This window comes from Odocoileus virginianus, chromosome 23 (assembly GCF_023699985.2).
Source record: "Odocoileus virginianus isolate 20LAN1187 ecotype Illinois chromosome 23, Ovbor_1.2, whole genome shotgun sequence".
In the NCBI taxonomy this organism is placed as follows: domain Eukaryota; kingdom Metazoa; phylum Chordata; class Mammalia; order Artiodactyla; family Cervidae; genus Odocoileus; species Odocoileus virginianus.
The window spans coordinates 23317551-23345140 of record NC_069696.1 but is presented as its reverse complement, the minus strand read 5'-3'; the positions used below and the strand labels follow the sequence as shown (position 1 = coordinate 23345140).

General features: G+C 36.8%; 1 protein-coding gene across 1 annotated transcript; it reads left to right on the top strand.

The window, feature by feature from the left end:
• Window positions 1-15454: 15454 nt before the first annotated feature.
• On the top strand, window positions 15455-24526 carry RERGL (RERG like). Its single transcript, XM_020876121.2, has 5 exons — window positions 15455-15576; window positions 17206-17262; window positions 20099-20172; window positions 21091-21239; window positions 23958-24526. The coding sequence occupies exons 1-5, from the start codon at window positions 15525-15527 to the stop codon at window positions 24238-24240; spliced, it is 615 nt and encodes a 204-aa protein (XP_020731780.2). The 5' UTR covers window positions 15455-15524; the 3' UTR covers window positions 24241-24526.
• The last annotated feature ends 3064 nt before the right edge of the window (window positions 24527-27590 follow it).

Sequence of the window (27590 nt, the reverse complement as noted above, 5' to 3'; positions counted from 1 at the left end):
GATGTAATTTCAGGAGAAGGACTTTATTCTATGGGAGAAATCTGAAATATAATTGACAACAGTGAACATTTGTATGATGAGGATAAATAAAAAAAATGACTTGGACTATAGAAACTGATAGTAATACCATGTGATTTTAAATATTAGGAAAAAGAATTATATCAGTGATATCATTAGTGTGAGGTTTAAATGATGTAGGGTTTGCAAAAGTTCATATTATATTTTTGGGCTCTCCTGGTGGTTCAGAAGAGTCTATGTGAATGTGGGAGACCTGAGTTTGATTCTTGGGTTGGGAATATCCCCTGGGGAAGGAAATGGCGACCCACTCCAGTATTCTTGCCTGGAAAATCTCATGGACAGAGGAGCTTGGCAGGCTCCAAAGAGTTGGACAATTAGACTGAGAGACTAACACATATTATAGTTTTACCTAACAAAAGTATTTTAAAAGAGTATTAGTCCCATAATCAGATTCCTTTCATGATAAATATATTTGGTTCCCATACGGTTTATTTTTAGCTTGTCTTATAATTTACCTTCAACTTTATTTTTGGTAATGTATTCACTTTCTATTTTGGTTTTCTGTGTGAGATATTTTAGTCCTGGATTTGAACCAATGGAGTAGTTTGAGGATGTAAATCTTGATTTCTTATGTTTGGATGTATTCAAAATAATTGAAACTCATAATCTAAGTCTTGTGTCATTTTAAAAATAAAAACTTCATCCCCAAAATAAAATTTGATTACTTAGAAAGGTTTTAAAAACTGGTGATTTGGAGCACAAGTTCAGCTACAGAACTTCAGTGTTTTTGTTTTTTGTTTTTTTCTAATTTTGTGCCTGAGTGCCTTTTAAAGGGGGTAGGTATTCACTCCTCAGTTAACCATCACCGGCAGAACCCCCTTTGGCTTTATGTCAGTCTATTTCATATCATTTCACACATTTGTTTTACTTGCCTAATAGTTAAATGCATTTGAATTCTTGATTGGTGACTTACAAGATGGCAACTATCTGAAAAATATGTATTCCAGCTTAAGAAATGTTGAAAATTTTATAAATGTATGTTCCCTTTTCTAAGAAAATCCAAAGTGTAATATTAATGGCAAAATTTGTTGAAAACATATATTTGCTGAATTTTGAGGTGTGATCATGGGCTAATTATTTAATCCTTCCCAGAATCTTCTTAGCCTGCATAAAATACTCATAATAATAATTGCCCTGTCCATTTTATATAGCATACTATGTAGATTTCTGTTACCAATGTTTTTGCCCTAAGATGTCTGATATGTACATAAGAAGGTTAGAAGTCATCACTCCTAACAAGTAACAAGCCAAACAAATGAAAACATCAACAACATTTCTTAGATCCATCAGAAGAATAATGTCACAGGGCAAACCAATGCACCAAAATCAAAGAGACAGGCAAATACAGAGAATCACAACTTATCAAAATGGAAACAAGCAAGCTGAACCTCTGGAGAGACCAGAACCTGGATGGAAAAACCTGAACTGTAACTAATGAATTGTGGGAGCTCACTGTGGACAAGAGTGGGAGTGAAAATACCCAGGGGAACTCAGTCATAAGGAAGCCCCTATACTTTTGTGAGTTTTACTCTCAGAAGATCTATCAGATACTTACACTGTGTATCCAAGGAAAAAAACAAAACAGAAACAAAACCCTTATGGCAAGAGGAAAGGACAAGGAAGCATTTTGAAACACGCCAGATCATTCTCTTCTTCTTAACAAGGCCTGCCCTTAGAAGAAAACTATTTTACCAGAACCTAACCTGGAAAGGAAAGGACTTCAAGGGATAATAAATAAGGGGTATTAGAAGAAAACTATTTTACCAGAACCTAACCTGGAAAGGAAAGGACTTCAAGGGATAATAAATAAGGGGTATAGAGGAACTATAAGTGGAACCATTTTGCGTAAACGTTTTAGAATAAATATAACATTGAAAAATAAATCATCTCTCCATAGAGACTATCTAAAAAACTATTTCACGTCCATATCCAGTCACTTCTGTTTTCCCTTTTTTAACGCTCAGTAATATCACTGAGATCTTGTACAATATATTTCTTACTTAATAAGTTGAAAGGCTATTGCGATAATCAGCTTACTCTCAAATAGAATATATCTTGAATTTAAATGATCTTTTCTTCTAGGATTTTCCCACTCCTGTTAACAAGGCAATTAGTATCCGGTATTACAGGCCTGAAAGCTTTTTTTTTAATTATCCTTAATCCATTCTTTTTCTGCAAACACATTTTCACAAATACTTCTCAGAATTTCTCATTCATTTTCATTATCATTGATTAGCTCCAGGGTTATTACCATCTATGGTATCCTGAACATCTTTTGTTTCTGTATATCAATTAAAGGCTTCCCTGCTAGCTCAGTCAGTAAAGAGTCTGCCTGCAGTGCAGGAGACCCAAGTTCAATCCCTGGGTCAGGAAGATCCATTGGAGAAGGAAATGGCAGCCCACTCCTGTATTCTTGCCTGGAGAATTCCATGGACAGAGGAGCTAATTCTGTTCAGATTCAACAAGACTTGATTGAAATATTAAGGCTTACTTGTTGTCATTGATAACTGAAAAGTAGAGCACCCCAGAATGAGGGCTATGCTTACTTGGGATGGAGGTGGAAATGTGAATCATATCCCCAGAAACTAGTCCCTGAGAAGCAGCTGGCTTGTCCAGGTCTGAAGTCTACTGGAGAACTACTGCTTAACTTTAATCCTCCAAATGGCCACTATGACAATTTAAAATCTGGGGGACAGTGAAGAGTGAGAACAAATCCAGGCTCGTGGGAACCAGGCTAATGGTAGAAATGGTTTTTAAAAATGTATCCATGTAGAGCAGAAAACAAAACAAGGCACTGATATGTGTAAAAAACAGTCTCTTTAGAAAAACAATTGTCAGCATTGTTCCTTTATGATTGTATTTTCAAAAACTCCTACAACACAATGCAGTTCTCTCTGCAGCTTGTATGGAGCATCGCTAAATAATGTCATTATTGAATGAGGAAAACAAATCCAAGAATCCATGAGACTGCACAGATTTGCAAAAGGAAATTCTCTTTCAGATTCTCATGGGAAGGTTTCTGTTCTCAGCTGGAGTTCCTTTGGGAAAAACTTAATTATGAGTGACAGAGCACAAATATTTGCTTAGATAAATAAATAATGTCTATCAGACACAAAGGATCTCTCTGTAATGGAAGTTATAATAAGTTGGCTATGTACATCACATCTATTAAAGTAAAAATTCAGCAATTAACCTTGGTTTGATAGTGAACACTCAAAATTGTCAAACAACAAATCAGTGAATGACAAGTGTAAGCCTGATAGAGGGTAACATGCTGTGTGTTACAGGACTATTGTTGTTCAGTCCCTAAGTCATGTTTGATTCTTTGCAACCCCATGGATTGCAGCACATCAGGCCTCCCTGTCCCTCACCATCTCCCAGAACTTGCCCAAATTCATGTCCATCGAATTGGTAATGACGTCCAACCATCTCATCCTCTGCCTCCCTCTTCTCCTTTTGCCTCCAGTCTTTCCCAACATCAGGGTCTTTTTCAGTGAGTTGGCTGTTCGCATCAGGTGGCCTAAGTATTGTAGGGCTATAATTTGTTTTAAAATTTGATTTCTTTAACCTTTTTTGTTTTGTTGCATAACACTAAAAAAGTGATTTAAAAAATCAGCTTCACAAATTTTAAGAACAAGAATCATTTAACTTTGAGATAGAATATCTTAAAGTCAAGAGATAGCAGATTGGAGTAGAAAGAACACTGGGATTATGTATAAAAGAAATGGTATAGCTTAAATTCTAACTTTACTTACTAAGACTCTTTCTCTGGGTTGCATGGTTGCAATCCCCTCTGAGTCTCGGTGTGCATGCCTATAAACTAGAAAGAATGCAATCTGTAATGCCTATTCTTGCAGTTGTTAAAGTAAGCAGAAATATTTTATTTAATATGATTTTTAGAATTTCCAAAACCTAAGGCACTTTGGCTTAAGAAACCATCTTAAAAACTAAGTGTGGGGTAGGAGGGAGGCTCAAGAGGAAGGGTGTACTCATAGCTGATTCACATTGTTGTACAACAGAAACTATCATGACATTGTAAAGCAATATCCTTCAATTAAAAAAAAAAACACAAAAACCAAATGTAGAAAATTTTATGTGAACAGTTTTCTCTCTTCTCCAGAGATCCGAGTGGATGTTTTCTCAAAAAATCCTTCATACATCAATTTGAAATCCCTTTTGTAAGAAAAATACACACACACACAGAAAAAAACCACCACAAAAACTTTGTCCTGAAAATCTATAGATAAGACAAACTGCATGCTCCACCAGCTGTGTCTTCTCTCACTAGCATTAGACTCCTACAGCCAACTCAGTCCTGGACAGCCCCAAGGGTTTCTTCAACTTAACATGTCTAAAAATGGAAGCATCCGCTCCTTCAAACTGCTTCTCAGAGTGAAATTTTTTGTTGTTCAGTTGCTAAGTCATGTCTGACTTTTTGCGACTATAGCCTGCCAGGCTCTTCTGTCCATGGGATTTCCCAAGGCGAGAATACTGGAGTGAGTTGCTATTTCCTTCTCCAGGGGATCTTTCTGGATCAGGGGTTAAACCCATGTTTCCTACATTAGCAGTCAGATTCTTTACCTCTGAGACACTAGGAAAGCCCCATAGTGAAATTAAACAACAAAAACCTGTTTATGACACCACCCTCAACCTAATCATTTAAATCAGAATTTAATACTCATCTAAGGCTTACTCTCCCTTCTTCATACTATCTCTCTAAATTTTCTGATTTTTATTGACTATGTATTGATATTTCTCAAAACAACATTCCCTTGATTTCATTGCTACTTTAATTCAGAACCTTTGAAAATATAAGATGGCCTTTTAAGAAGTGTTCCTGCTTCTACTTCTTCAGCTTCTCTTACCTTCTTTATTTAGTGTCACCAAGCTATTTTATATTACTTTCCAGAGTGGAGTATAAATAATAAATAATAGAAATAAAATAATATATAAAAATAAAGAAATAATAGATGATTACTCTCCTACTTAAAAATTCTTGATAACTATGCCTACAGGATAATGTCTTTAGCATACCATATGAAGGCACCCAGAATTCTCCTTGTGTCTTATTTATTTTTTATTGGACTGTAGTTGCTTTACAATGTTGTGTTAGCAAAGTAAATCAACCATACATATACATATATCCCCTCTTCCTTTGATTTTGTCCACATTTAGGTCACTATAGAGCATTGAGTAAAGTCTCCCGTGCTATATACTAGGTTCTCATTAGCTATCTATTTTACGTAAGTATTAATAGACTATATACATCAATCCCAATCTCCCAGTCCATCCCACACCCACTCCTCCTGGTATACATACATTTGTTCTCTGCATTTGTGTCTCTATTTCTGTTTTGCAAATAAGTTCATCTATACCATTTTTCTAGATTCCACATATATGCATTAATATATATATGTTTTAATCTTTTTGACTTACTTCATTCTATATGACAGTCTCTAGGTCCATCCATGTCTCTGCAAAAGGCACAATTTCCTTCTCTTTTATGGCTGAAAGTGAAAGTCACTCAAGTTGTGTCTGACTCTTTGCTAGCCATGTCCATGGAATGCTCCAGGCCAGAATACTGGAGTAGGTAGCCGTTCCCTTCTCCAGGGAATCTTCCCAACCCAGGGATCAAACCCAGGTCTTACACTGTAGGTGGATTCCTTACCAGCTGAGCCACCAGGGAAGCCTGTTATGGCTGGGTAACATTCGGTTGTATATAGGTACTACATCTTCTTTATATATCCAAGGAAAACCATAATTCAGAAAGATACATGCACCCCAGTGTTCTTTGCAGCACTCTTTACAGTAGCCAGATCATGGAAGCAACTAAATGTCTCCATGTCTTTAAAACAAACAAACAAACAAACAAAAAAAAAACAAAACAACTATTTTACATCGGAGTATAGCCGATAATATAAAGAAAGCTGAGTGTCAAAGAATTGATGCTTTTGAACTGTGGTGTTGGAGAAGACTCTTGAGAGTCCCTTGGACTGCAAGGAGATCCAATCAGTCCATCCTAAACAAAATGTCCTGAATATTCATGGGAAGGATTGATGTTGAAGCTGACACTCCAATACTTTGGCCACCTGATGCGAAAAGCTGACTCATTTGAAAAGACCCTATTGCTGGGAAAGATTGAGAGCAGGAGGAAAAGGGGATGACAGAGGATGAGATGGATGGATGGCATCACCAACTCAATGGACATGAGTTTGAGTAAACTCTGGAGGTTGGTGATGGACAGGGAGGCCATGTGTGCTGCAATCCATAGGGTTGCAGAGTCGGACACAACTGAGCAACTAAACTGAACTGAACTGAGAGCCAATTAACAATGTTATGATAGTTTCAGGTGAACAGAGAAGGGTCTCAGCCATACAAATATATGTATCCATTCTCCTTCAAAGTCCCCTCCCATCCAGACTGCCACAAAACATTGGCCTCCTCCTTGTCTCTGAAATGAGCCTCAGCTTCCTCATCTTCACCCATTCTTTGCTCTCAAGTAATGCAGAATTATTTAGGTGCCCAGTATCTCTCATCTGCTTCCTACTTTCATGACTGTACTCAAGCTTTTCTCTGTAATACATTCTCTACTACTTTCCTACTTGTACTAATTTGTGATTACTAACAATGTGATCCACACATCATATTTTGGAAGAGATGGGAATACCAGACCACCTGACCTGCCTCTTAAGAAATCCATATGCGGGTCAGGAAGCAACAGTTAGAACTGGACCAGGAACAACAGACTGGTTTCAAATAGGAAAAGGAGTACATCAAGGCTTTATATTGTCACCCTGCTTATTTAACTTATATGCAGAGTACATCATGAGAAACACTGGGCTGGATGAAGCACAAGCTGGAATCAAGATTGCTGGGAAAAATATCAATAACCTCAGATATGCAGATGACACCACCCTTATGGCAGAAAGTGAAAATGAACTAAAGAGCCTCTTGATGAAAGTGAGAGTGAAAAAGCTGACTTAAAGCTCAACATTCAGAAAACCAAGATCATGCCATCCGATCCCATCACCTCATGGCAAATAGATGGAGAAACAGTGGAAACAGTGGCAGACTTCATTGTTTTGGGCTCCAAAATCACTGCAGATGGTGATTGCAGCTGTGAAATTAAAGACACTCCTTGGGAGGAAAGTTATGACCAACCTAGACAGAATATTAAAAAGCAGAGAGATTACTTTGCCAACAAAGGTCCACCTAGTCATGGCTATGGTTTTTCCAGTAGTCATGTAAGGATGTGAGAGTTGAACTATAAAGAAAGCTGAGTGCCGAAGAATTGATGCTTTTGAACTGTGGTGTTGGAAAAGACTCTTGAGAGTCCCTTGGACAGCAAGGAGATCCAACCAGTCCATCCTAAAGGAGATCAGTTCTGAGTGTTCATTGGAAAGACTGATGTTGAAGCTGAAATTTCAATACTTTGGCCACTTGATGCAAAGAGCTGACTCATTTGAAAAGACCCTGATGCTGGGAAAGATTTGAAGGCAGGAGGAGAAGGGGACGACAGAGGACGAGATGGTTGGATGGCATCACCAACTCAGTGGAGATGAGTCTGAGTAAACTCTGGGAGTTGGTGATGGACAGGGAGGCCTGGCGTGCTGTGGTCCATGGAGTCGTGAAGAGTCAGACACGACTGAGCAACTGAACTGAACTAAATTGACCATTGTTGTGGCATAATGCCACATATGCTTATTAATATATTTTGGAAGTCCAAAATCAATTTCACTGGGTTGACATCAAGTTGTCCACAGGGTCCTGTGCCTCAGACTCACAAGGGGGCAAGTACATTCCTTGCTTCACTAAGCTTTCAGTGGCTGTCAATTTCTTTGGCTTGTGGTTGCATTATTTCAATTTCTGCTTTCATGATCCCATTATCTTCTCCTCTTTTATCAAATATCCCTCTGCCTCATTCTTATAAGGATATTTGTGACTGCCTTTAGTGCTCATCTGGTAAAGAATTTGCCTACAGTGCTGGAGACCCCAGTTTTATCCCTGGGTTGGGAAGACCCCCTGGAGAACAAATGGCTACCCACTCCAGTATTCTTGCCTAGAGAACTCCATGGACAGAGGAGCCTGGTGGGCTACAGTACAGTCCATGGGATTGCAAAGAGTCAGACTAGACTGAGCTACTAACACTTCGACTTCTTGACTGATCATCTAGAGTAATGTCAAGATTCTTCACTTAATCACAGCTGCAGGTACCCTTTTCCTGTGTAATTTACCACTTACAGGGTCCAGAAGTTAATGAGAACTTGCTATCTTTAGAGGCCATTGTTCAAACTGTTGAGCTTCCCAGGCGGCTCAGTGGTAAGGGAGGAGCCACAGGAGACATGAGTTCAATCCCCGGGTCAGGAAGATCCCCTGGAAAAAGAAATGGCACCCCGCTCCAGTATTCTTGCCTGGGAAATCCCACGGACAGAGGAGCCTGGCAGGCAACAGTTTATAGGGTAGTAAAAGAGTTAGAAATGACTTAGTGATGAAAAAACAACGTATACTATCATACTATAATAATTTAGCCATGTTTCTTTTATCTGTGCACCCAAGGAACCTTAGGTTTACTTCAATTTACATTTCATATATTGGGTTGGCCAAAAAGTTCATTTGGGTTTTTCCATAATATATTATGGAAAAAATCTGAGAGAATTGTTTGGCCAACTCAATACAAACATTCAGTTCAGTTTAGGTACTCAGTCGTGTCCAACTCTGTGACCCTATGGGCTGCAGCACGCCAGGCTTCCTTGTCCATCACCAACTCCCAGAGCTTGTTCAAATTCCTGTCCATCAAGTTGGTGATGCCATCTAACGATCTCATCCTCTGTTGTGCCCTTCTCCTCCTGCCTTCAATCTTTCCCAGCATCAGGGTCTTTTCTAATATGAACATTAGATCTTGCTTAAGGTGAAAGGAACTTCTCCGTGGCTTAGCAGTAAAGAATCTGCCTGGAATGCTGGAGACACAAATTCGACCCCTGGGTCAGGAAGATCCCTTAGAGGAGGGCATGGCACCCCACTCCAATATCCTGGCCTGGAGAATCCCAAGGACAGAGAAGCCTAGTGGGCTATGGTCCATGGGGTTGCAGAGTCAGACACAAAGTCATTTAATTAGCGACTAAATAACAATGTCTATACATGCTTATCTATTATTGTGAAATGTGATCTTATCACCATTAATACATCAGTCTTAATTCTGAAAATTTTATTTTAATTTGGAATATTTCTAAAAGGTAGTGAAAAGAATTGAGAAAATATGAGCAACATATCTTTCTCATACTTATATTGCTCAGCAATATTATTTCTGCACAACATGAACTCAATCTGTCTTCCTGGTAGGGCATTTCTGTTGCAAAAGAAAAACTGTTTTTGAAGACCACAGTCACTTTTGCAACTACTGACCAACTTCAAATGATTAAGAAAGAACTAACTAAAATTTTAGCCTACATACAACTGCTGAGAAAAACTAAAGTAGCTTCAAAGATTTCTTGTGTTTGTGGAAAGAGGACATAATTTGTAGAAGAGAAAAAGGGTGACTAGCTGAGTCGTAATTACTGTTAGCTATCCTATTTTAACTATTATGAACGTCGTGGGAAGCTAAAACCTTATGAAACAATAAACACCTCAAGAATAATTTAAAAGAGTAAAATAAATACTGAACCATTACCTTGAAAAGATAATTGCAATTATAAGTATACATGCTGAGAAAAATTAGCAAAGCCATTCAATTATTTAGTCTCACATATGCTTTGAAAACCCTTGAAAATTGGGGAGGTATTCATCATTTTTCTTTTACCACAAAAGGCCCATGTAATTTAGTTAATTACTATCATTATATATTGAATAAAACATTTCTTTAGTATATGATACCCAAGTGAAAGATTCTCTCTCAAAGCTTGTTCTAAAAGTAATTTAGAATTATAAAGGCATAATTGTCATAGGTCAATTACATTAATGATGTCAACTGACTTTTTAAATTGCTTGGGGATATAAAGATGAATATAAACATCTTTGCCTTGTTTAGGTGCAAGTTATATACACACACCTATCATATAGAAAAATTATATATTGTAAATATATTAATATATAAATGCTTATTGTAACATAGAACAATAGTGGTTCAAAAAGGTGAAGTTTATTATGATGAGGATTATGTTCAGTTGTAAAGTCTATTATAAAAGTTATCAAACTTTATCTTTCTCTGTAATTGAAATTAAAGTATAAGGTATTTCATTACAGTATCAACAAACAAAAAAGCACTTTTCTTCATAGTAACCATTATTAATATTAGCGGAAATTTTGTATTGATAGCACTGCAATATTTTCATGATTTGTTTAGAGTTAATGTCTGGATTAAATAACTTCTTTGGAAGAGATTTTAGAGGATTTGTGATTGCAGAGAAATTGTTTCTGATCTCTGGCTGGGAATGTTATCTGTGTTAATTTTGCCAGGATGAATTGCATAAAGTGCTTTGAAAAGAGAGAAAAGATAGAGCTTGGCAATCAAATGTTGTTGTTCTGTAAAATTTTCCCTTTAGAGTCCTTACTTAACCCCAGTATAATGTGCAAATTTCCATATACCTCAATGCAGTTGAGATCTGTTAGCTGTTTGAAAACATGGACTTTGTGAGATTAGAATATCATTTTCTTAAAAAAGAACCGACTACTCTTCCATGGTGAATTTCCATATGAGCATGTACAAGTATTCAGAAGTAATTTCATCTTAAAAATATTTGTTTCTTCTAAGACTTTCATTCCTTAAGTAACTTGCATTATAATTAGAGGTAAGATGAGTACCTTGATTCTGATTTAAAATAATCCATTTGTATGCAGATACTTGTGTTGTGAATAAATCTACAAATGCACTCACCTTGGTAAATAATCCCATGGGACTAACAGAACTGACACTTAAAAGTTCAGTTATAAAAAATCATTAGATTGGGTTTTTTCTCTTTGGATTTGGATTTGTTTTGTTTTCTGTTTTTTTTTGCCTAGGAAGACCTTCCCTTCTTCAAGATTATTTGTAAGATTCCATATACATGTTCACTTGACCCTTTTCTAGTTTAATTTTCATGCTAATATTTTTAATATTCATAATTTATTTTTCTGCATATGAGGTACAAATATAATTTATTAGTCAATGACTTTTTCTAAAATTTTTGATATCTGTACAGTTTAATGATAACATATTAAAAAGTTTATATCCATAATAAAATATGTATTCAATTTCTACACTGAAAATTTTCTTCAATTAATGAACATATCAATCTAGTCCTAATAAAATAGCATTTAATTATTTTTTGGTATGATTTGGCTCATAAGAGATGTTTTTTACTATTTTGCCTAGAAATTTTGCAATTATTCATGTATCTTTCCTTTACCAAAACAGGTTGTCCACATTCAATTAAACCGTCTTTGTTGGGCTTCTAACAGTCATTATATTTTACTTTCAGATTAATTTGATAGTAGTTACACCATTGAGTCTTTCTATTCATATTTGTTTACATATTCAAAACTTGCTTTATAATCTTCAGTAAAGAATGAGAATTCATAGTATAAATATGATACATTCCCTTTTAGTTTTACTCTTCTTTGCATCCTCCCCCCCCCATTTTTTCTTTGTGAAAAGGACTGTATTTCTATCGTGTTAGAGGTTATTAATGATACTCACCTCATGAAGTTTTCCAAAGAATTAAATGTTGTATACCTGGAAAACAATTTTTAAAATTGCTTGTTATTTTACTGTGTTAAACACATGTTAGCTGCTATTTTTATTGTTTGAAATTATTGCTTTCATTATGATTATCTTTTATCTGACCACCCTACTGAATGGCTTTAATGCATGCTAATAATGTCAATAATAAAACTATAGAAAGCTATCATTTGTAGATAAAAATCATTTTGTCTCCTCTTTCTCATATGTGCTATTTCCTCATTGTGTTGATAGGACTACTGGTTCTATACTAAAGAGTAACAGACAGTATCTTCTTTTTAGAGGAAAATTAGGAGCAATAATTATATAGGCATTTTTTTATATTTGGATTTTAAAAAACTATCACCTTTATCACATTAAGAAATCTCCTATTGTTAGATTATAAAAGTCGCTTTTTTTAAAGTAACTGTTAAATTTCATGAAATGCTTTACAAAGCATGTTACACATGTAGTTTTTCTCTTTTATCTTTGTAATGTATTAAAATAATCTACCAAATGTCCTAGTGTTCACCCAACTTGACATTTTTAGAGTATATTCTATTAGCTCATGATGCTTGGCTCTTTAAGTAGACTTCTGGATTTGATTTGCTCTTACACTTAGGACCTGCGATCTGTGTTCCTACGTGACACTGGTTATTTCTTTGCTCTTTGTGTGTCTGTGTATACCATTTTGTCTGGTTTAGGATATGATAGACATAGAAATGGACTTCCCTGGTGGTTCAGCAAGTAAAGAATATTCCTGCAATGCAGGAGATGTGCGAGATGCAGGTTCGGTCCCTGGGTTGGAGAGATTCCCCTGGAGGAGAAAATGGCAACCCACTCCTGTATTCTTGCCTGAAAAATCTCATAGACAGAGCAACCTGGCGGGCTACAGTCCAAGGGGTCACAAAGAGTCGGACACAACTCAGTACACACAGCAACAAGACACAGAAATGAGTTGGGAACTATTTCATCTTTCAAGATCTGGAACAGGATAATGTAGAACAAAGATACTGTCTCTCCTTGGATATTTGTTGTTATTCCATTCCTGTGAATTTGGAGCTTTTGATGGAAATTATGCATCTACTCTTAACATAAACTACAGAGAAATGAGATTAGCTGAGAAGGGCTGGTTAACCTGACTTTAGAGAAACAAAACTAAACAAAAATACACCAACATTCATGAACACTGGATATGTAATTAATTACTTATTTGAGTGTTTAATGTCCATCTCTTATGACCAGAATCTGTCCGTACTTTGTTCACTGATAGATTTTTAGTACTGAGAATAGTGCCAAGCACATAGTAGACCTTTAATAAATTTATGTTCATTAAATAAATGAATAAAGTAATAAATGCTTTTTGTTTGATTGGGAATGGATGTTTCTTTAGGGAGGTTTGAGAACATTCTGGGTAGTATAATAATCTGTCTTTCAGAATATTTTATTTTTAGAAAACTTTATGTGATGCTGAAATTATATATATATATATACACACACACACACATATATATATATACATGCACACACATATATATATATATATACATTCTGTTTCTTAGAAAAGTTTGTGCGTGATTATATTCTCTTTGAGAGTCCCTTGGACTGCAAGGAGATCCAACCAGTCCATCCTAAAGGAGATCAGTCCTGGGTGTTCATTGGAAGGACTGATGTTGAAGCTGAAACTCCAATACTTTGGCCACCTGATGCAAAGAGCTGACTCATTTGAAAAGACCCTCATGCTGAGAAAGATTGAGGGCAGGAGGAGAAGGGGACGACAGAGGATGAGATGGTTGGATGGCATCACTGACTCGATGGACATGGGTTTGTGTGGATGCCGGGAGTTGGTGATGGACAGGGAGGCCTGGAGTGTGGCAGTTCATGGTGTTGCAGAGTCGGACACGACTGAACGACTGAACTGACTGACTGACTGATATTCTCTTTGTTCAGGTTTATAACTTCACTCTATTTCAATCCCATACTGCTTTCTTAACTAAATATACTTTGGGATCCAGTGGACATAGGGAAGAACAGGCTACTGTGAAAAAATGCTGGTAACAACCCTCCATATGTTATTTTCAGTGTAATGCTTGTTATGAATTTAAGTTGTTCCTTCCTATCACTAGATATATTAAACTTTCTAAAGACATCAATCAGAAATTTCTTAGGAAGACTAGGATTTCTCACAAAAGAGGAAAACCATTTAGTTCTAAAGTATAATAAATCAGCTGGTAAACATCATTTAAAAAATCATTCTTGTTATGTTTAATACAGTGGCATGGATTAAAGAGAGAACAGGGCTTATTTTTAAAACATTTTATAATTTGTACTAAAAGGAAAAAATCTAAGTTATTCATCTGTTACCTTGTTGATCCCACAAATTGTCATATTCTACCTTGCCTTTTCTTCTTTTGGAATAGACGCATCTCCCTGATCTCCAATCACTTTTTCTTTCCTCTCCCTAGGTCCTGTTCATGTTTCAAACTTTACCTACTTTTTGAAGACTTTTCTATCTACTGATTTACATTCTCCAGCTCTTCATCAAAGCTCCACTTTAGCAATGATAATATTCATTATAGTTCTGTTTCCATTTTTCTCTTAGTAGATTGTAGACTCCAACAAGGCAGAAAATTTGTTATTAAATAATTTAATTGTTGACCTATTTGACAAAGAGTGGCAATTAATCAATGTTTATTAAATAAATGCATTTTTAAGAAGCATGTATTTTTGCAATAGAGCCAGGCCTAGAAATGAAACTTCTTTACCTGGGTCTTAAAATGTAGTCCACAAAATTTGAATCATTCTCTTTTTGTTGTACTCTTTTCTCAACTCTCAAATTTATACATATACAAATGAGGAGAAAGAAAGGAAAGAAAATATTAATAATTTGAGTTCTTAGAGTAGCAGGGACCATTGACCAAAAAAAAGGGTAACAGAGTGGTAATTGTGCATATCAGATTTACCCTTGTATTTCTTAGCAGGAGCGAATTATGTCAGAACAGCCCTTCCAAATGTTCTTTTTTTAAACTTTGTTTTTCCTAATTATAAACTATTATATAAGGGCTTTCCAGGTGGCACTAGTAGTAAAGAACCCACCTGCCAATGCAAGAGATATAAGATATGTGAGCTTGACCCCTGGGTCAGGAAGAGCCGGTGGAGGAGGGCATGGCAACCCACTCCAGTATTCTTGCCTGGAAATTCCCATGGACAGAGGAGCCTGGCAAGCTACAGCCAATAGGGTCGAAAAGAGTCGGACACAAGTGAAGCAACTTGGCACATAGGCCCAGCTCATTTTGTCTTTCACAGGAGAAATCCAAGGAAATGTAGCCTCAGCTATGAATAGAAAAAAGCAAAACTAATCCAGTTACAGGAGATTTACAGGAATGTTTACCCATCCTCTAAAAACTTTCTTAATGAAGAAAGATCAGTTTTTTAGCTTCTAGGAGGAGGGAGATATTTTAGGTACATGAAAGTTGAATATGAGGAGCTAAGCTTCTGTTAAGCTCTTAACTACTGGCTAAATAAATCTTTATGTATCTAAATAGTAAGTCCACTTATTTTTTTTCAAGAGATATGTTCAAAACTAATTGAAAATATTTTTAAAGTTATTATTGGATGGTAGGAGTATGGGGTGGAGTTGGCCTTAGGGGAATTAGAGTAGCAATAATAAAAAGGATGTTGGAAAACACATGCTTGGCTCAACTCAGAATAACTCCAGAAGACAGGACAGACCAAGAAAGAGGAGGAAAGCAAGATGAATGACGTGAAGCTTACTGTTTTGGGAAGTGAAGGAACAGGGAAATCTGGTAATGTTTTTTTTTTTTTCCTTTCTGGTGTAGAGTACATAAAGAGTGGGAAATATATTGACATAATATATATATATATATATATAAAACATACATTTATAGCCTTGCTATAACTATATATTATTTCTCAGTAGGAGTTTTCATTTTATAAGCAAGTAATGCAATTAACTCTGTAATTATAAAATGTATATAGAGGTTGAAGAACATAACTGTTTGAAGTATTAATTTGTATATTGTTCTACTGATGTTGAAAATAAGTAGGACCAACAGGAAATCCCTCCATCACGACCCCACGCACTTCTCACTCGGTCACGCCTGCCCCCACACCCGCATGCATATGTGCTAAGTCACTTCAGTCTTGTCAGAGTCTCTGCGACCCTAGGGACTGTAGCCCACCTGGCTCCTCTCTCCATGGAATTCTCCAGGCAAGAACACTGGAGTAGGTTGCCATGCCCTCCTCCAGGGGATACTCCTGACCCAGGGGTTGAACCCACATCTTTTGTGTCTACCTGCATGGGCAGACACGTTCTTTACCGCTAGCGCCACCCGAGAAGCCTCAGTGACCAAGCAGCGGTCTTGAAAAGATTCCTCTGCCCTGAGACTAAGTGTGGAGAGAAACGTGTGAAGACCCGTGGATTATCTTTAACTTTCAAAAATTTATTTATTTTTAATTGAAGGTTAATTGCTTTACAGAATATCGTTTTCTGCCAAAGATCAAGATGAATCAGCCATAGGTACACATACGCCACGTTAGAGGAGGGAAAAGAAAGACAAAACACTTTGAAGGGAGAAGGGGACAGGGCTTTTTAAATGCCTGGGAACTGAGCGACACGGTCCATGACCTTGCAAGCTACGCGTTTGTCTTTGTTACCTGATGGTAGTGAGGATGCTGCCAATAGAGCCACCCAGCCTAGTGAATCATGACTGCCAGACCCAGGAGCTGCACTAAGATAAACCAACACTAGAGGGCGATCCTCTGTTTCTTGGATTTTGAAGTCCCTGTTTCCTTAAACAATCGCAAAGGTGTGATACTGTCCTGACCACTGTTATAAACAGGTGGCACCTTGGAGCCACAATTAATTTGATGAAATAAAAAGATATCATAGCTCTTGCATCTCAGATTTAGTAAGAAATCTGTTGCAAAGCTGAGTTTTCTTATGTATGTTTGCCTTAGTGAATTACACATGAATTGAGTGGGCAGCACAGTAAGATCAATTTCTTTCTAGCCTCCTAATTTTTACGGTTTTACAATGCTAATTTTACTGATTATTATTTGGACCAGAATTTAGTAAAACGTCAAGGTCTTCATTAATACTTAGTAATTTTTAAGCCAAGAGAGAAAACCTTACGCGCATGTGTGCTGTGCCTGGTCGCTCAGTCCTGTCCGACTCTTTGCGACCACATGGATTGTAGCTGGCCAGGCTCCTCTGTCCATGGGATTCTCCAGGCCAGAATACTGGAGTGGGTTGCCGTTTCCTCCTCCAGGGGATCTTCCCAACCCAGGGATTGAACCCAGGTCTCCCGCATTGCAGGCGGATTCATTACTGCCTGAGTCACCAGGAAAGCTAAGTTGTTAATCTGTGTCTTAAAACTGGTAAGACCTTAAATTCAACTTGTTTTGTTTTGCAGCCCTTATAGTAAGATTTCTTACCAAGCGCTTCATTGGAGAATATGCTTCTAATTTTGGTAAGTCACTACTTTAGACTTTTTCACTTTAAAACTTCAGCATCATCAATTAACATCAGTGCACGTGTGCTCATTTGCTAAGACGTATCTGACTGTTTGTGACCCCATGGACTGTATGTAGGTCACTAGGATTCTCTGTCTATGGGATTTTCAAGGCAAGAACACTGGAGTGGGTTCCATTTTCTTCTTCAAATTAACATCAGAGAAGCAATTTCATAGAATCTTCCATTTTTGCACTTTGAAGCAACTTGTTTAATTCATAGACTCTGATTTTAAAAGCCCAAATAAGTATTTTAATTAAATATTTTTTCATGATAAAATTTATCCAGTTTTATGTTAACGGAGGTACATTAGAAATCCAGCTGGTTTCAGTCTAGAACTAGAAAAACCTTGAACCTGGGACCCACGCATCTGCACCAACCATTGCAGAGCATGTGAGTGTGGGGGTTTTGTTAAACTGTGAAGCAATTTTAAAATTAAAGCAACATCTGCTGAGAGATAAAGACAAGTTAATTAGAAAAGCACAAGTAACAACAAAATAAATCCTTATTTTTATTTAAGGCATTTATTTAATAAATGCTTATTTTCACAAGACCATGTGAAAATAACAGGAAAATTATGCTTTGATTAAAGATCATATCATAATTATGTAGGTTGCTTATGTAAGTTTCAGAGAAATTCTAAAACAGGTGCCAGGGCACCTTGATATGATCTTAGGATCATTTCACTAACTCTACTATAATTTTGTTATTTTTATTAAAATTAGCATGACATATGGGAAATGCCACAGAGGAGAATTAATAAAAAGTGGGGAATTTTGCCAGAAGTTTGAATATATTTTTGGCTCAACAATTAATCTATATAATGCTACTGATATCTTACCTGATTAAAAGCATGGTGGGGAAAGTTTTTTTGTTTTTTTAACATGAATAAAGATTTTAAGAAATAGAATTGGGAGAAAGGGAAATTATTATTTTTTCATTCAGTAATACTTAGAAGTAAGAAGTTAAGATTGCAAGTGTTTTTCATGAGAAATAAACAACAACAAAAATCTTTAGCATTCATTTAGGAGGTAGCATTAATAGAGTATTTTAGAAAACAACCTTGAAGTATTGCATTGTGTTGTCACCTGCATGTAGCCAACATAGTATTTTGGTTCATATGACACTGTGAGTGTTTTACGGCAAGCTCTTGAAAACTGATTATAGAACGAAAAAATATATAGAAAGAGAAATTCTTATTGTTGCATTTCTCAGGTCAACAACTTCAGTCATAAAGGGCCAGATAACACACAAACTAAGAGTAAGGCATGAGAAAGCGTTCCAAAACTATAAAACAATACACACAAAGAACAGTTAACAGCAACAACAAAATTAAATGTCACCTTAATCTTTAATACAACATAGTTATATAAGCAAATGAAGTATGCATATTTCTGGCGATTACACCTCTGTTGAAAAATAAAACCTGGAGTCATTTATAAAGACAATCAAGTGAGTTAAAGGTCCACAGCAAGAAGATTAATTAGCCAAAAAATGACCCTATGTGTAAGTGAAGGCTACAGAGGGAAATAATTAAATTCTAAAATGTTAAGAGCTGGTGACCCCTGCTGGCAGTTTTTGAGTATTGAGAGTAGGTATTTTAAAATGTCTCAGGAGGAAAGTACATAGCTCATGGCTGTCGCTGTTGTTTAATCTCCCAGTCATGTCTGACTCCTTAGCAACCCATGGACTGTAGCCCACCAGGTTCCTCTGTCCATGGGATTCTCCGGGAAAGAATACTGGAGTGGGTTGCCGTTTCCTCCTCCACGGGATCTTCCCCACCCAGGGATCAAACCTGCGTCCGCGTCTCCTGCATCGCAGGCAGATTCTTTACCACTGACAGCTCACGGTAGTAAGCTTACACAGTTTAGAATAAACTGTCTGAAAACATATTTTAAGATTTAATGAACCAGTAACAAATTTCATTCCTTGTAGCCTAGAAGGATCTCAGAATTTACCCCTGGGCTCCCCTGGTGGCTCAGTGGTAAAGCATCCGCCTGCCGATGCAGGAGACACACAGGTTCAGTCCCCGGTCCAGGAAGATCGCACATGCTGCAGAACAACCGAGTCCATGTGTCCCAACTGTTGAGCCTGTGCTCTAGAGCCTGAGAGCCGCAACTACTGAGACCACACGCTGCAACTACTGAAGTCTGAGCACCCTAAAGCCTGTGCTTCCCGACAAGAGAAACCACTGCAACGAAAAGCCCATGCCCTGCAACTAGAGAAAAGCTCCCACAGCAACGAAGACCCAGCACAGCCCAAAATTAATTAATTAATTGAATTATATAAAATAAATGTCATCCCTAACTCCCTGAAGCCAGCTTTCCCAAGTGTCAGCTACATCTTTCTACCGTGGGTTATGGAGTGTTTGCCAGAATGGGTCATGTATCAGTTTGCAATTGTGTCAGGATGCAATTCTGGAGAGAAGTAGGTCTTGTATGAAAACACTGGAGGGACAGTTACAGAAATGAAGTCTTTCATTCATTCAAGAAATATTTATTGAACACCTGTCATGTGGCAGATACTCTTCTAGAGGCTATAGTAATGAACAGACTAATATATAGGCACAAAACCTTGTCAGTGAATAGGTATAGTGGTGAAGTTCATTTTTAAGAAATATATACATAAGCAAATATAGCAAATACATAGTTTTTTTGACCACTATCAATAAAGAAAAGCCACTAAAACTAAAATATGACTGGTTGAATTTATAGGGCTGGATTTATATTTGGCTGCCATGTTTTAAAATTCTGGAGTATTTCCATACTGATATTGAGTATATGAATATTTTGCAGAATCTATCTATAACAAGCATTTGTTTTTGGAAGGGAAGCAGTTGAATCTGGAAATATATGACCCTTGTTCTCAGGTAAGTAAAACAATACTTTTATGTTTTCAATCATGATTTGGAGAAGATAGGATAAGGCTAAGTGTGCAGTTGCTAGCCTTAATATTGAAGTTATTTCTCAATTCTAAATATTAAAAATTTAAGAAATTATTTTAGTGTTATATTATCTAGCTTCTCTATAAAGTTATGACACCATTATCATGTTACCGATATCTTTAAAATAGCAATATTATTATGTTTTCATAATATATTTTTATCAGGTCACAATGTAGCTGTCAAATGCTAATAGTTTAATGGCTTATTAATTCAGTTTATATGTTTGCTAAGTTGCATTTTTTGATAACTAAACCACTGTCGGTAAAACCAAAGTAAGAAGGATTTTGAGTATAAACCCTTTTATTTAAACACAAAAAGTTTAAATATAATTATATAAGTAAGAGAAGAGTGGCCAGCTGCTCAAGATTTCAGAACACCTCTATGGGATATATTTTGTTGGGTATGGCAAACATCCTTCAAATCTTTTTTGCTAAACCTTAATTACTATTGTTGCTTTACTGATTTAAATCTGGTACCAAAAAAATCAATACATATTCTGTTCACTAATATAGAAGATACTGTCTCCTTTCAAAATGTGTGTGGATATTGATGTAAAAGGCAATTATTAGGGCTCATCAAATTTTCAGAAAAAGAGTTTTCTTTTAGAGAAAAAAGTTATCAAATGAAATAGATATAACTTTATTACAGTTCTTTTTTAAAAAATTTTGATCACTTTTGATAAAAGAAAAAGAATGATACAAAGAAACTACATTTTAGAAAATACCAGTATTTGCCTTACTGAATTCTCTTCCAGGTAAAATGGGTCTTCATTAATTAACTGTCTGCGATGTAAAATACAGGGATCCAATCCTACCACTTTCAATGTGCTTGATTTATTTTCAGCCACAGAAAGCGAAATTTTCCCTCACAAGTGAGCTGCATTGGGCAGACGGGTTTGTTATTGTGTATGACATCAGTAACAGGTCTTCCTTTGCATTTGCAAAAGCATTAATCTACAGAATTCGGGAGCCACAGACAAGTCATCGTAAAAGGTGAGGTATTTTTCATTCCTCTCTACTTTTTAGTAAATCATCATAGAGCTGTAAGCATCATTAGGAAGAGTTTAATACAGGCTTCCAATTACAAAATTTAACAGCCCTGAACAAGCCACCTTCCATTCCACAGGAGCTACACACGTAGTAAAAGGAATAAGATGAGAATACTTTATATCCTGAATGACAGCAACAGTTACTTGCCCCGAATAAATGACTATTTTACAAGACAGCTTCTATTGTTAACTTGACACTCGCTTGCAAAATAATAGTCCTTTGTACACAAGATAGTTCCCTTTCCACCTTTCTTTTTCATTCCCACAAAAATGTTAAGGATACTAAATAAATCCAGATATATTACATTTGGCATTCAATTCCTAGTCATTGGGTTTTTCAGTCTATTTTTCAGTCTATCAAAGCAAAATAGACTGAATAATCTAACCATTACAAATTCTAAGTATGAGACTACATTTTTCTCCATTTCACCTCCTAAAATAAAGAGCTAATCTACAATGCCCTATTGTTAATGTCTTGACACAAGTCATTATGCAGGAAAACAGAATGATGCCTGAGACTATTTTTTCATTAGTAGATATATGTTTAAACCTATGAATTTCCCATTTTTAGTTTTCTTTTTTTTTAAAGTTGTTTTATCCTTTCCCTTTAAAATAGTTATTTTTGTTCAAAATGCTGGTGTAAGGGATTCTTTGTTTCTTGACCAGATTTGCCCTTCTCTAATACCATGCTAATCTGGGAAGCAAAGAAGCACAATATCATTCCTGATAATTGATGTCTGTGATTTTAATATCTCTTTTAAATGTCCATTATCAAGAGATAATCAGATAATAATTGATAAGGAGTCATTTGATGTAAATTCTTGTTTATATCTGATTGACCTTGGGTAAACCCTTTAATTTCTAGACCTTTTTTTTCTGATTATAGAATTGATGGAAACATGGTAGGAAAAAGAATGTGATTTTAGTAAGAAACCTCAGAGCTCTGATTTCCTATAATATTACTGATTTTGAGGGAACTCTATTGTTTTTAAGTGTTAAATACTTTATGTTTAAGCACCATAATTTTGGTAAAGGTCAGTAATTAAAATTACTTTGGTATTCTTCCATATCAAAAGAATCACTCAAGAAGAATTAAAAAATGTATATTTAAAAAAATCCCTATATTTGACATTTTCAGGCAATCTTCTTAATGTGTTGATCAAATAATTCTTGGATATTTCCAGTTTTCAATTTTTAAATAGAGTCTATTTCCAAATCTCTTATCTATGGATAGAAAGAAAATATGGCATTGTTTTATAAAATTATATCTGATATTTGTGACTCATCCCTCAAAATATTTCATTTATTTACTATATGTGTGAAAGTTGCTCCATCATGTCCAACTCTTTGCTACCCCATGGATGGTAGCCTGCCAAGCTCCTCTGTCCATGGAATTCTCCAAGCCAGAATACTAGAGTGGGTAGTCATTCCCTTCTCCAGAGGATCTTCCCAACCTAGGGATCGAACTTAGGTTTCCTGCATTGCAGGCAGATTCTTTACTGTCTGAGCCACCAGCCCAAGAATACTGGAGTGGAGTAGAGTGGCCTATCCCTTCTCCAGTGGATCTTCCTGACCCAAGAATCAAACCGGGATCTCCCACAAGGCAGGCAAATTCTTTACGACCTGAGCTACCAGGGAAGCCCTATATAAAAAGATACTGTTAGTGTATGAACTCTATAAAAAGGTACTATTAGTATCATCAAGAGTCTAGTGTTAGACTTGCAATGCTTTTTCCTTGATGGCTCAAACCATCATGTGAATAAAACATAATTTGGTGGTTTCTATACAGTATCTCTTGAGATGGTGTTGAAGACTTTTCATTTTCCCATTTTTTCCCTATAGTAGATATCTTGGCACTATTTATTGCCATTTGAGGACTAGTAGCCATACTGTATTCTTCAAATGAAACTCTGCTTTAGAAATATTGTACCGTAACCACAGAAATTGTATTGATATTTGCCAAAGATGTTACCTTAACAAAGAAATATATTTCTTAAATAAATCAGAAAAGTTGTACAAAGTTACAAGATGGTAAAATTTTCTTTAGAGTATGTTATAATGAATATTAACAGGGAACAAACAGTGATGAGTACTGAATAATATTTTTCCTTAAGAAAACTGTATTTAAATTGTTTAATTAGTAAAGAAGCAGTAGCTAGTCCTCTTTCAATTGATAAGAAAATGAAAAATAATGCTTAGTAAGCATCTTGAATAAAAGATGCTTTTATTATTATTATTATTTTATTATAGCCTGGCATTGGGCTAGGTTTTTTATATACATCTTCATTCTGGGTGACGAGAACTATTTTACCTTTTTTTTTTTTTTTTAACATATAAGAGACCTGAAAGTGGAAAATGATGTCACACTCATGTCTTGTTAGTAAACAGAGCCATAGTTCCAGGAATAGATTTGTGCCACTTCAAATCTTGTGCTTTAAGAGTTCTGTTGGGTCTGTGTCATTTACTACATTTAATCTAAAATCCTTTTTATGAGTAAATGAGGATAACACACATGACTACAAATACACACAGACACAAATAACTCACACAATATTTTTTTCCTTTTTTGGGGGGGGTCTATAATTCTTTTATATATAAACCTACTTAATATATAAAAAGAGTTGAAACAGTCTTACCAAAGAACTGTGTATCTGTGTTTCAGAGCTGTGGAGTCAGCAGTGCTTCTGGTGGGTAACAAGCAAGATCTCTGTCATGTGCGAGAGGTTGGCTGGATAGAAGGGCACAGACTGGCACTGGAGAACCGCTGCCAGTTCTGTGAACTCTCTGCAGCAGAGCAATCTCTGGAGGTGGAAATGATGTTCATCAGAATTATCAGGGACGTCCTGACAAACCTCAAGCTCAAAGAAAAGAGAAGATACAGTGGATCTAAATCCATGGCCAAGCTGATCAATAATGTATTTGGAAAGAGAAGGAAGTCTGTTTAGTAAACATGTGATCCTGGGGGATTTATTATATCAGAGGGTTGCAAACATTTGTATGGTAATTAAATTTACCTTTTGTGTGCAACTAAAACATTCTCTTAGAGATATGAAATAATTAACCATGAACCACAACTGTGTTTTCAAATATATAGTTTGCCTTTTTGGTTGCTTGTATCTTATACATTTTGCTTCACACTTAACCTTTTCTCTATACACAGACTAATATTAGTATAATCTAATGGTGGATTACTGTACAGTTTACCTTGCCAAATAAACCCTGCTTATGTAATTTTCTTAAACTACCATTCTTTAGGGCTCAGTTAAGTTCAGTTCAGTCGCTCAGTTGTGTTCGACTCTTTGCGACCCCATGAACCGCAGCACACCAGGCCTCCCTATCCATCACCAACTTCCAGAGTCTACTCAAACTCATGTCCATCGAGTCAGTGATGACATCCAGCCATCTCATCCTCTGTCGTCCCCTTCTCCTCCTGCCCCCAATCCCTCCCAGCAACAGGGCTCAGTTACCTTTATTTTATACATGTCTTTTAGATGAAATATATAGTTATATTCACCTGGTAGCTCAGCTGGTAAAGAATCCACCTGCAATGCAGGAGACCCTGGTTTGATTCTTGGGTCAGGAAGATCCACTGGAGAAGGGATAGGCTACCAAGTCCAGGGGCTTCCCTGGTGGCTCAGCTGGTAAAGAATCTGCCTGCAATGTGGGAGACCTGGGTTCGATCACTGGGTTGGGAAGATCCCCTGGAGAAGGGGATGGCTACCGAGTCCATATTCTGGCCTGAAGAATTCCAAGGACTGTATAGCCTATGGGGTATCTAAGAGACATGACTGCAACTTTCACTTCACTTCTTCAATATATTATAGAGCTTAATATATCAATTTGTAAAATTCAAGATCTATTTAACAGAAATGCATGGATTTAATTTAGAAAGTGTGTTTATAATAAAGCAGTTATTTAAGTTATTTAAGATCATATAAGGTGTTTTTTTTTTTTTTAACAGCTAAGGCCTTAAGAAGTTAAATTCTGGGGAAAGAATAAAGTCAGATGAATGGAGAAATTAGCATTGACATATATGTGCTACCATATGTAAAATATGTAAAATAGCAGCTGGTGAGAAGCTGCTATATAACACGGGGAGCCCAGCATGGTGCTCTGTGATGACCTAGAGGGGTAAGGTAGAGGGAGGGGAGGGAGTCTTAATAGGGAGGTGATATATGTATAATTATGGCTGATTTGTATTGCTGTATGGCAGAAACCAACACAACACTGTAAAACAATATTCCCCCAATTGAAAAAGAATATAAATTTCTTACCCATAAGTACATAGTTTATAGTTGGCCTGATGATGAAAAAGTCTACCTTTCTTTGTTGTATACTATAGTAACAAGGGCAATTATCATAGAGTAATTAAATTATACAGCTAAGATAGTTTTAGATTAAAAGATTAAGGTTTTTTTTTTTTTTTAATTTAAGTTCATTTGGACATCTAGATGTCATAGGGGAAGGAAAAGGTAAAAACTAGTTGGTAAATACATAAGCTTGAAGCCCTTATTGTCCTGAAACAAGTGTTACATGAGATAAAAACCTTTTGGGCCTTCTACCATTACATAGGGTATGATTTCCCCCCCAAGCTCATCTGTCCACCTCCCAGACTACAGCGCCCTTTCTGCTGTCCTTGGTGAGCCTGCTGATTGCTGCATTTCAAGTTGCAGGTCGAGGCCTGAGTTCAGCCAAATCACTGATAAGTGAGGTTTGATTTCTGAGAAGTTAACTTGCGCGTACATGCAATGCTGCCAACACTGAGTTATGGAGTTAACATTGAGAAATGGAGTGTTTCCTATCATATCAGTAAACAAGGATGTGACAGTCATCAGCGATTGCAGCCCTCCAATGTGAGCTGGTGAGTCCTGAGGAAACTCAGGAAGGAAAAGAATACCTTCCATCAGCAGCCACACTCTGCAGCCATTCTCTGTAGAGAGCCCTGAAGGGCTCTGTGGGGAGCCTGTGGGCGCTCAGGCTGTGAAAACACAAGATAATGGCCCCAGATAACTGAGGTGCATATGAAAGGAACGATTTCAGTGAGCCCAGACTCTTGCATCCTCCCATACAAAGAAAAGTACTCACTTCCTTAACTTGGGATATCTGGTTTCTCTAATTAATGGTAATCTTTTGATGTTTCTGATGACTGTGATCAGAGTCATGCCCAACTCTTTGTGACCCCATAGACTGTAGCCCACCAGGCTCCTCTGTCCATGGAACTTCCCACGCAAAAATACTGGAGTTGCCATGGCCTCCTCCAGGGGATCGTCCAGACCTAGGGATGGAACCCATGTCTTTTATCACTGTACCACCTGATGACTACCTGTCTTTTGTTGCAAAAATCCTGTATATCCTAGCTCCTCCCCTCGCCTCCTAGGAGCAGGTTCTCAGAGCTATCTGAAACACTTTCTCCTGGGTTTCTGTCCTCATTTTGCCCCAAATAAAACTTGACTCGTAACTCTCATGTTGTGCATTTAAAAAAAAAAATTCAACATGTATGTGCACTAACCTGGAGACCGTGTGAAAGATCTTCAGTAGAGGGCGGTAGATAGGAGTCCAGGAGGGTAATACAAACTATTAGGCTGCACAGGAGAGAATCCATCTCATTGATATGATCTTGCTCATGGTGAGTCATGAGCCAACATTTAGCTCTCCTGTTATATAGAAAGCTAACCTGGATGACATACAAGTGGAAATAAGGGAACTTGTATGTGGTAGTTACAAAATAGTTCAGAATGTTCATAAAGATGGGGGAGTTTGAATTGTTATGAAGGTTTGGGTTCAAGAACCCGCCATCTGATTGTGTTCTCTGGAACGATTCAGAGGAACTTCGTTTACTATAAGGAAGTGAGGAGCAGAGTGGTGAAGAGGCAAAGAGCTTTGACAAGCTTCATAGTTGACTGTGCTCCACAGGGCAGAGCTGACAGCAGAGATGCTGCCACTGGACCACACTTGTCAGTATCAATGCAAATGATAGAATCCTGGGACAGCAGAATCTGGATGGCAGCATTTAACCCAATGGCTATTTAAACCTTGAGAGTCGCTTGGACTACAAGGAGATCACACCAGTCAATCCTAACAGGAAGTCAACCCTGAATATTCATTATAAGAACTGTCGCTGAAGCTGAAGCTCCAGTACTTTGGCTACATGAAGCAAAGAGCCAACTCAGTGGAAAAGACTCTAATGCTGGGAAAGACTGAAGGCAAAAGGAGAAAGGGTCAGTAGAGGATGAAATGGTTAGATAACATCATTGACTCAGTGGACATGAATTTGAGCAAACTCCAGGAAATGGTG

Bases quoted from the DNA above. Each gene is read 5' to 3' on its own strand.
- RERGL (XM_020876121.2), top strand. From the start codon at position 15,525: ATGAATGACGTGAAGCTTACTGTTTTGGGAAGTGAAGGAACAGGGAAA. The intron at 17,263-20,098 runs GTAAGTCACTAC...AATATTTTGCAG, and splicing joins AGAATATGCTTCTAATTTTG to AATCTATCTATAACAAGCAT. The intron at 21,240-23,957 runs GTGAGGTATTTT...TCTGTGTTTCAG, and splicing joins CAGACAAGTCATCGTAAAAG to AGCTGTGGAGTCAGCAGTGC.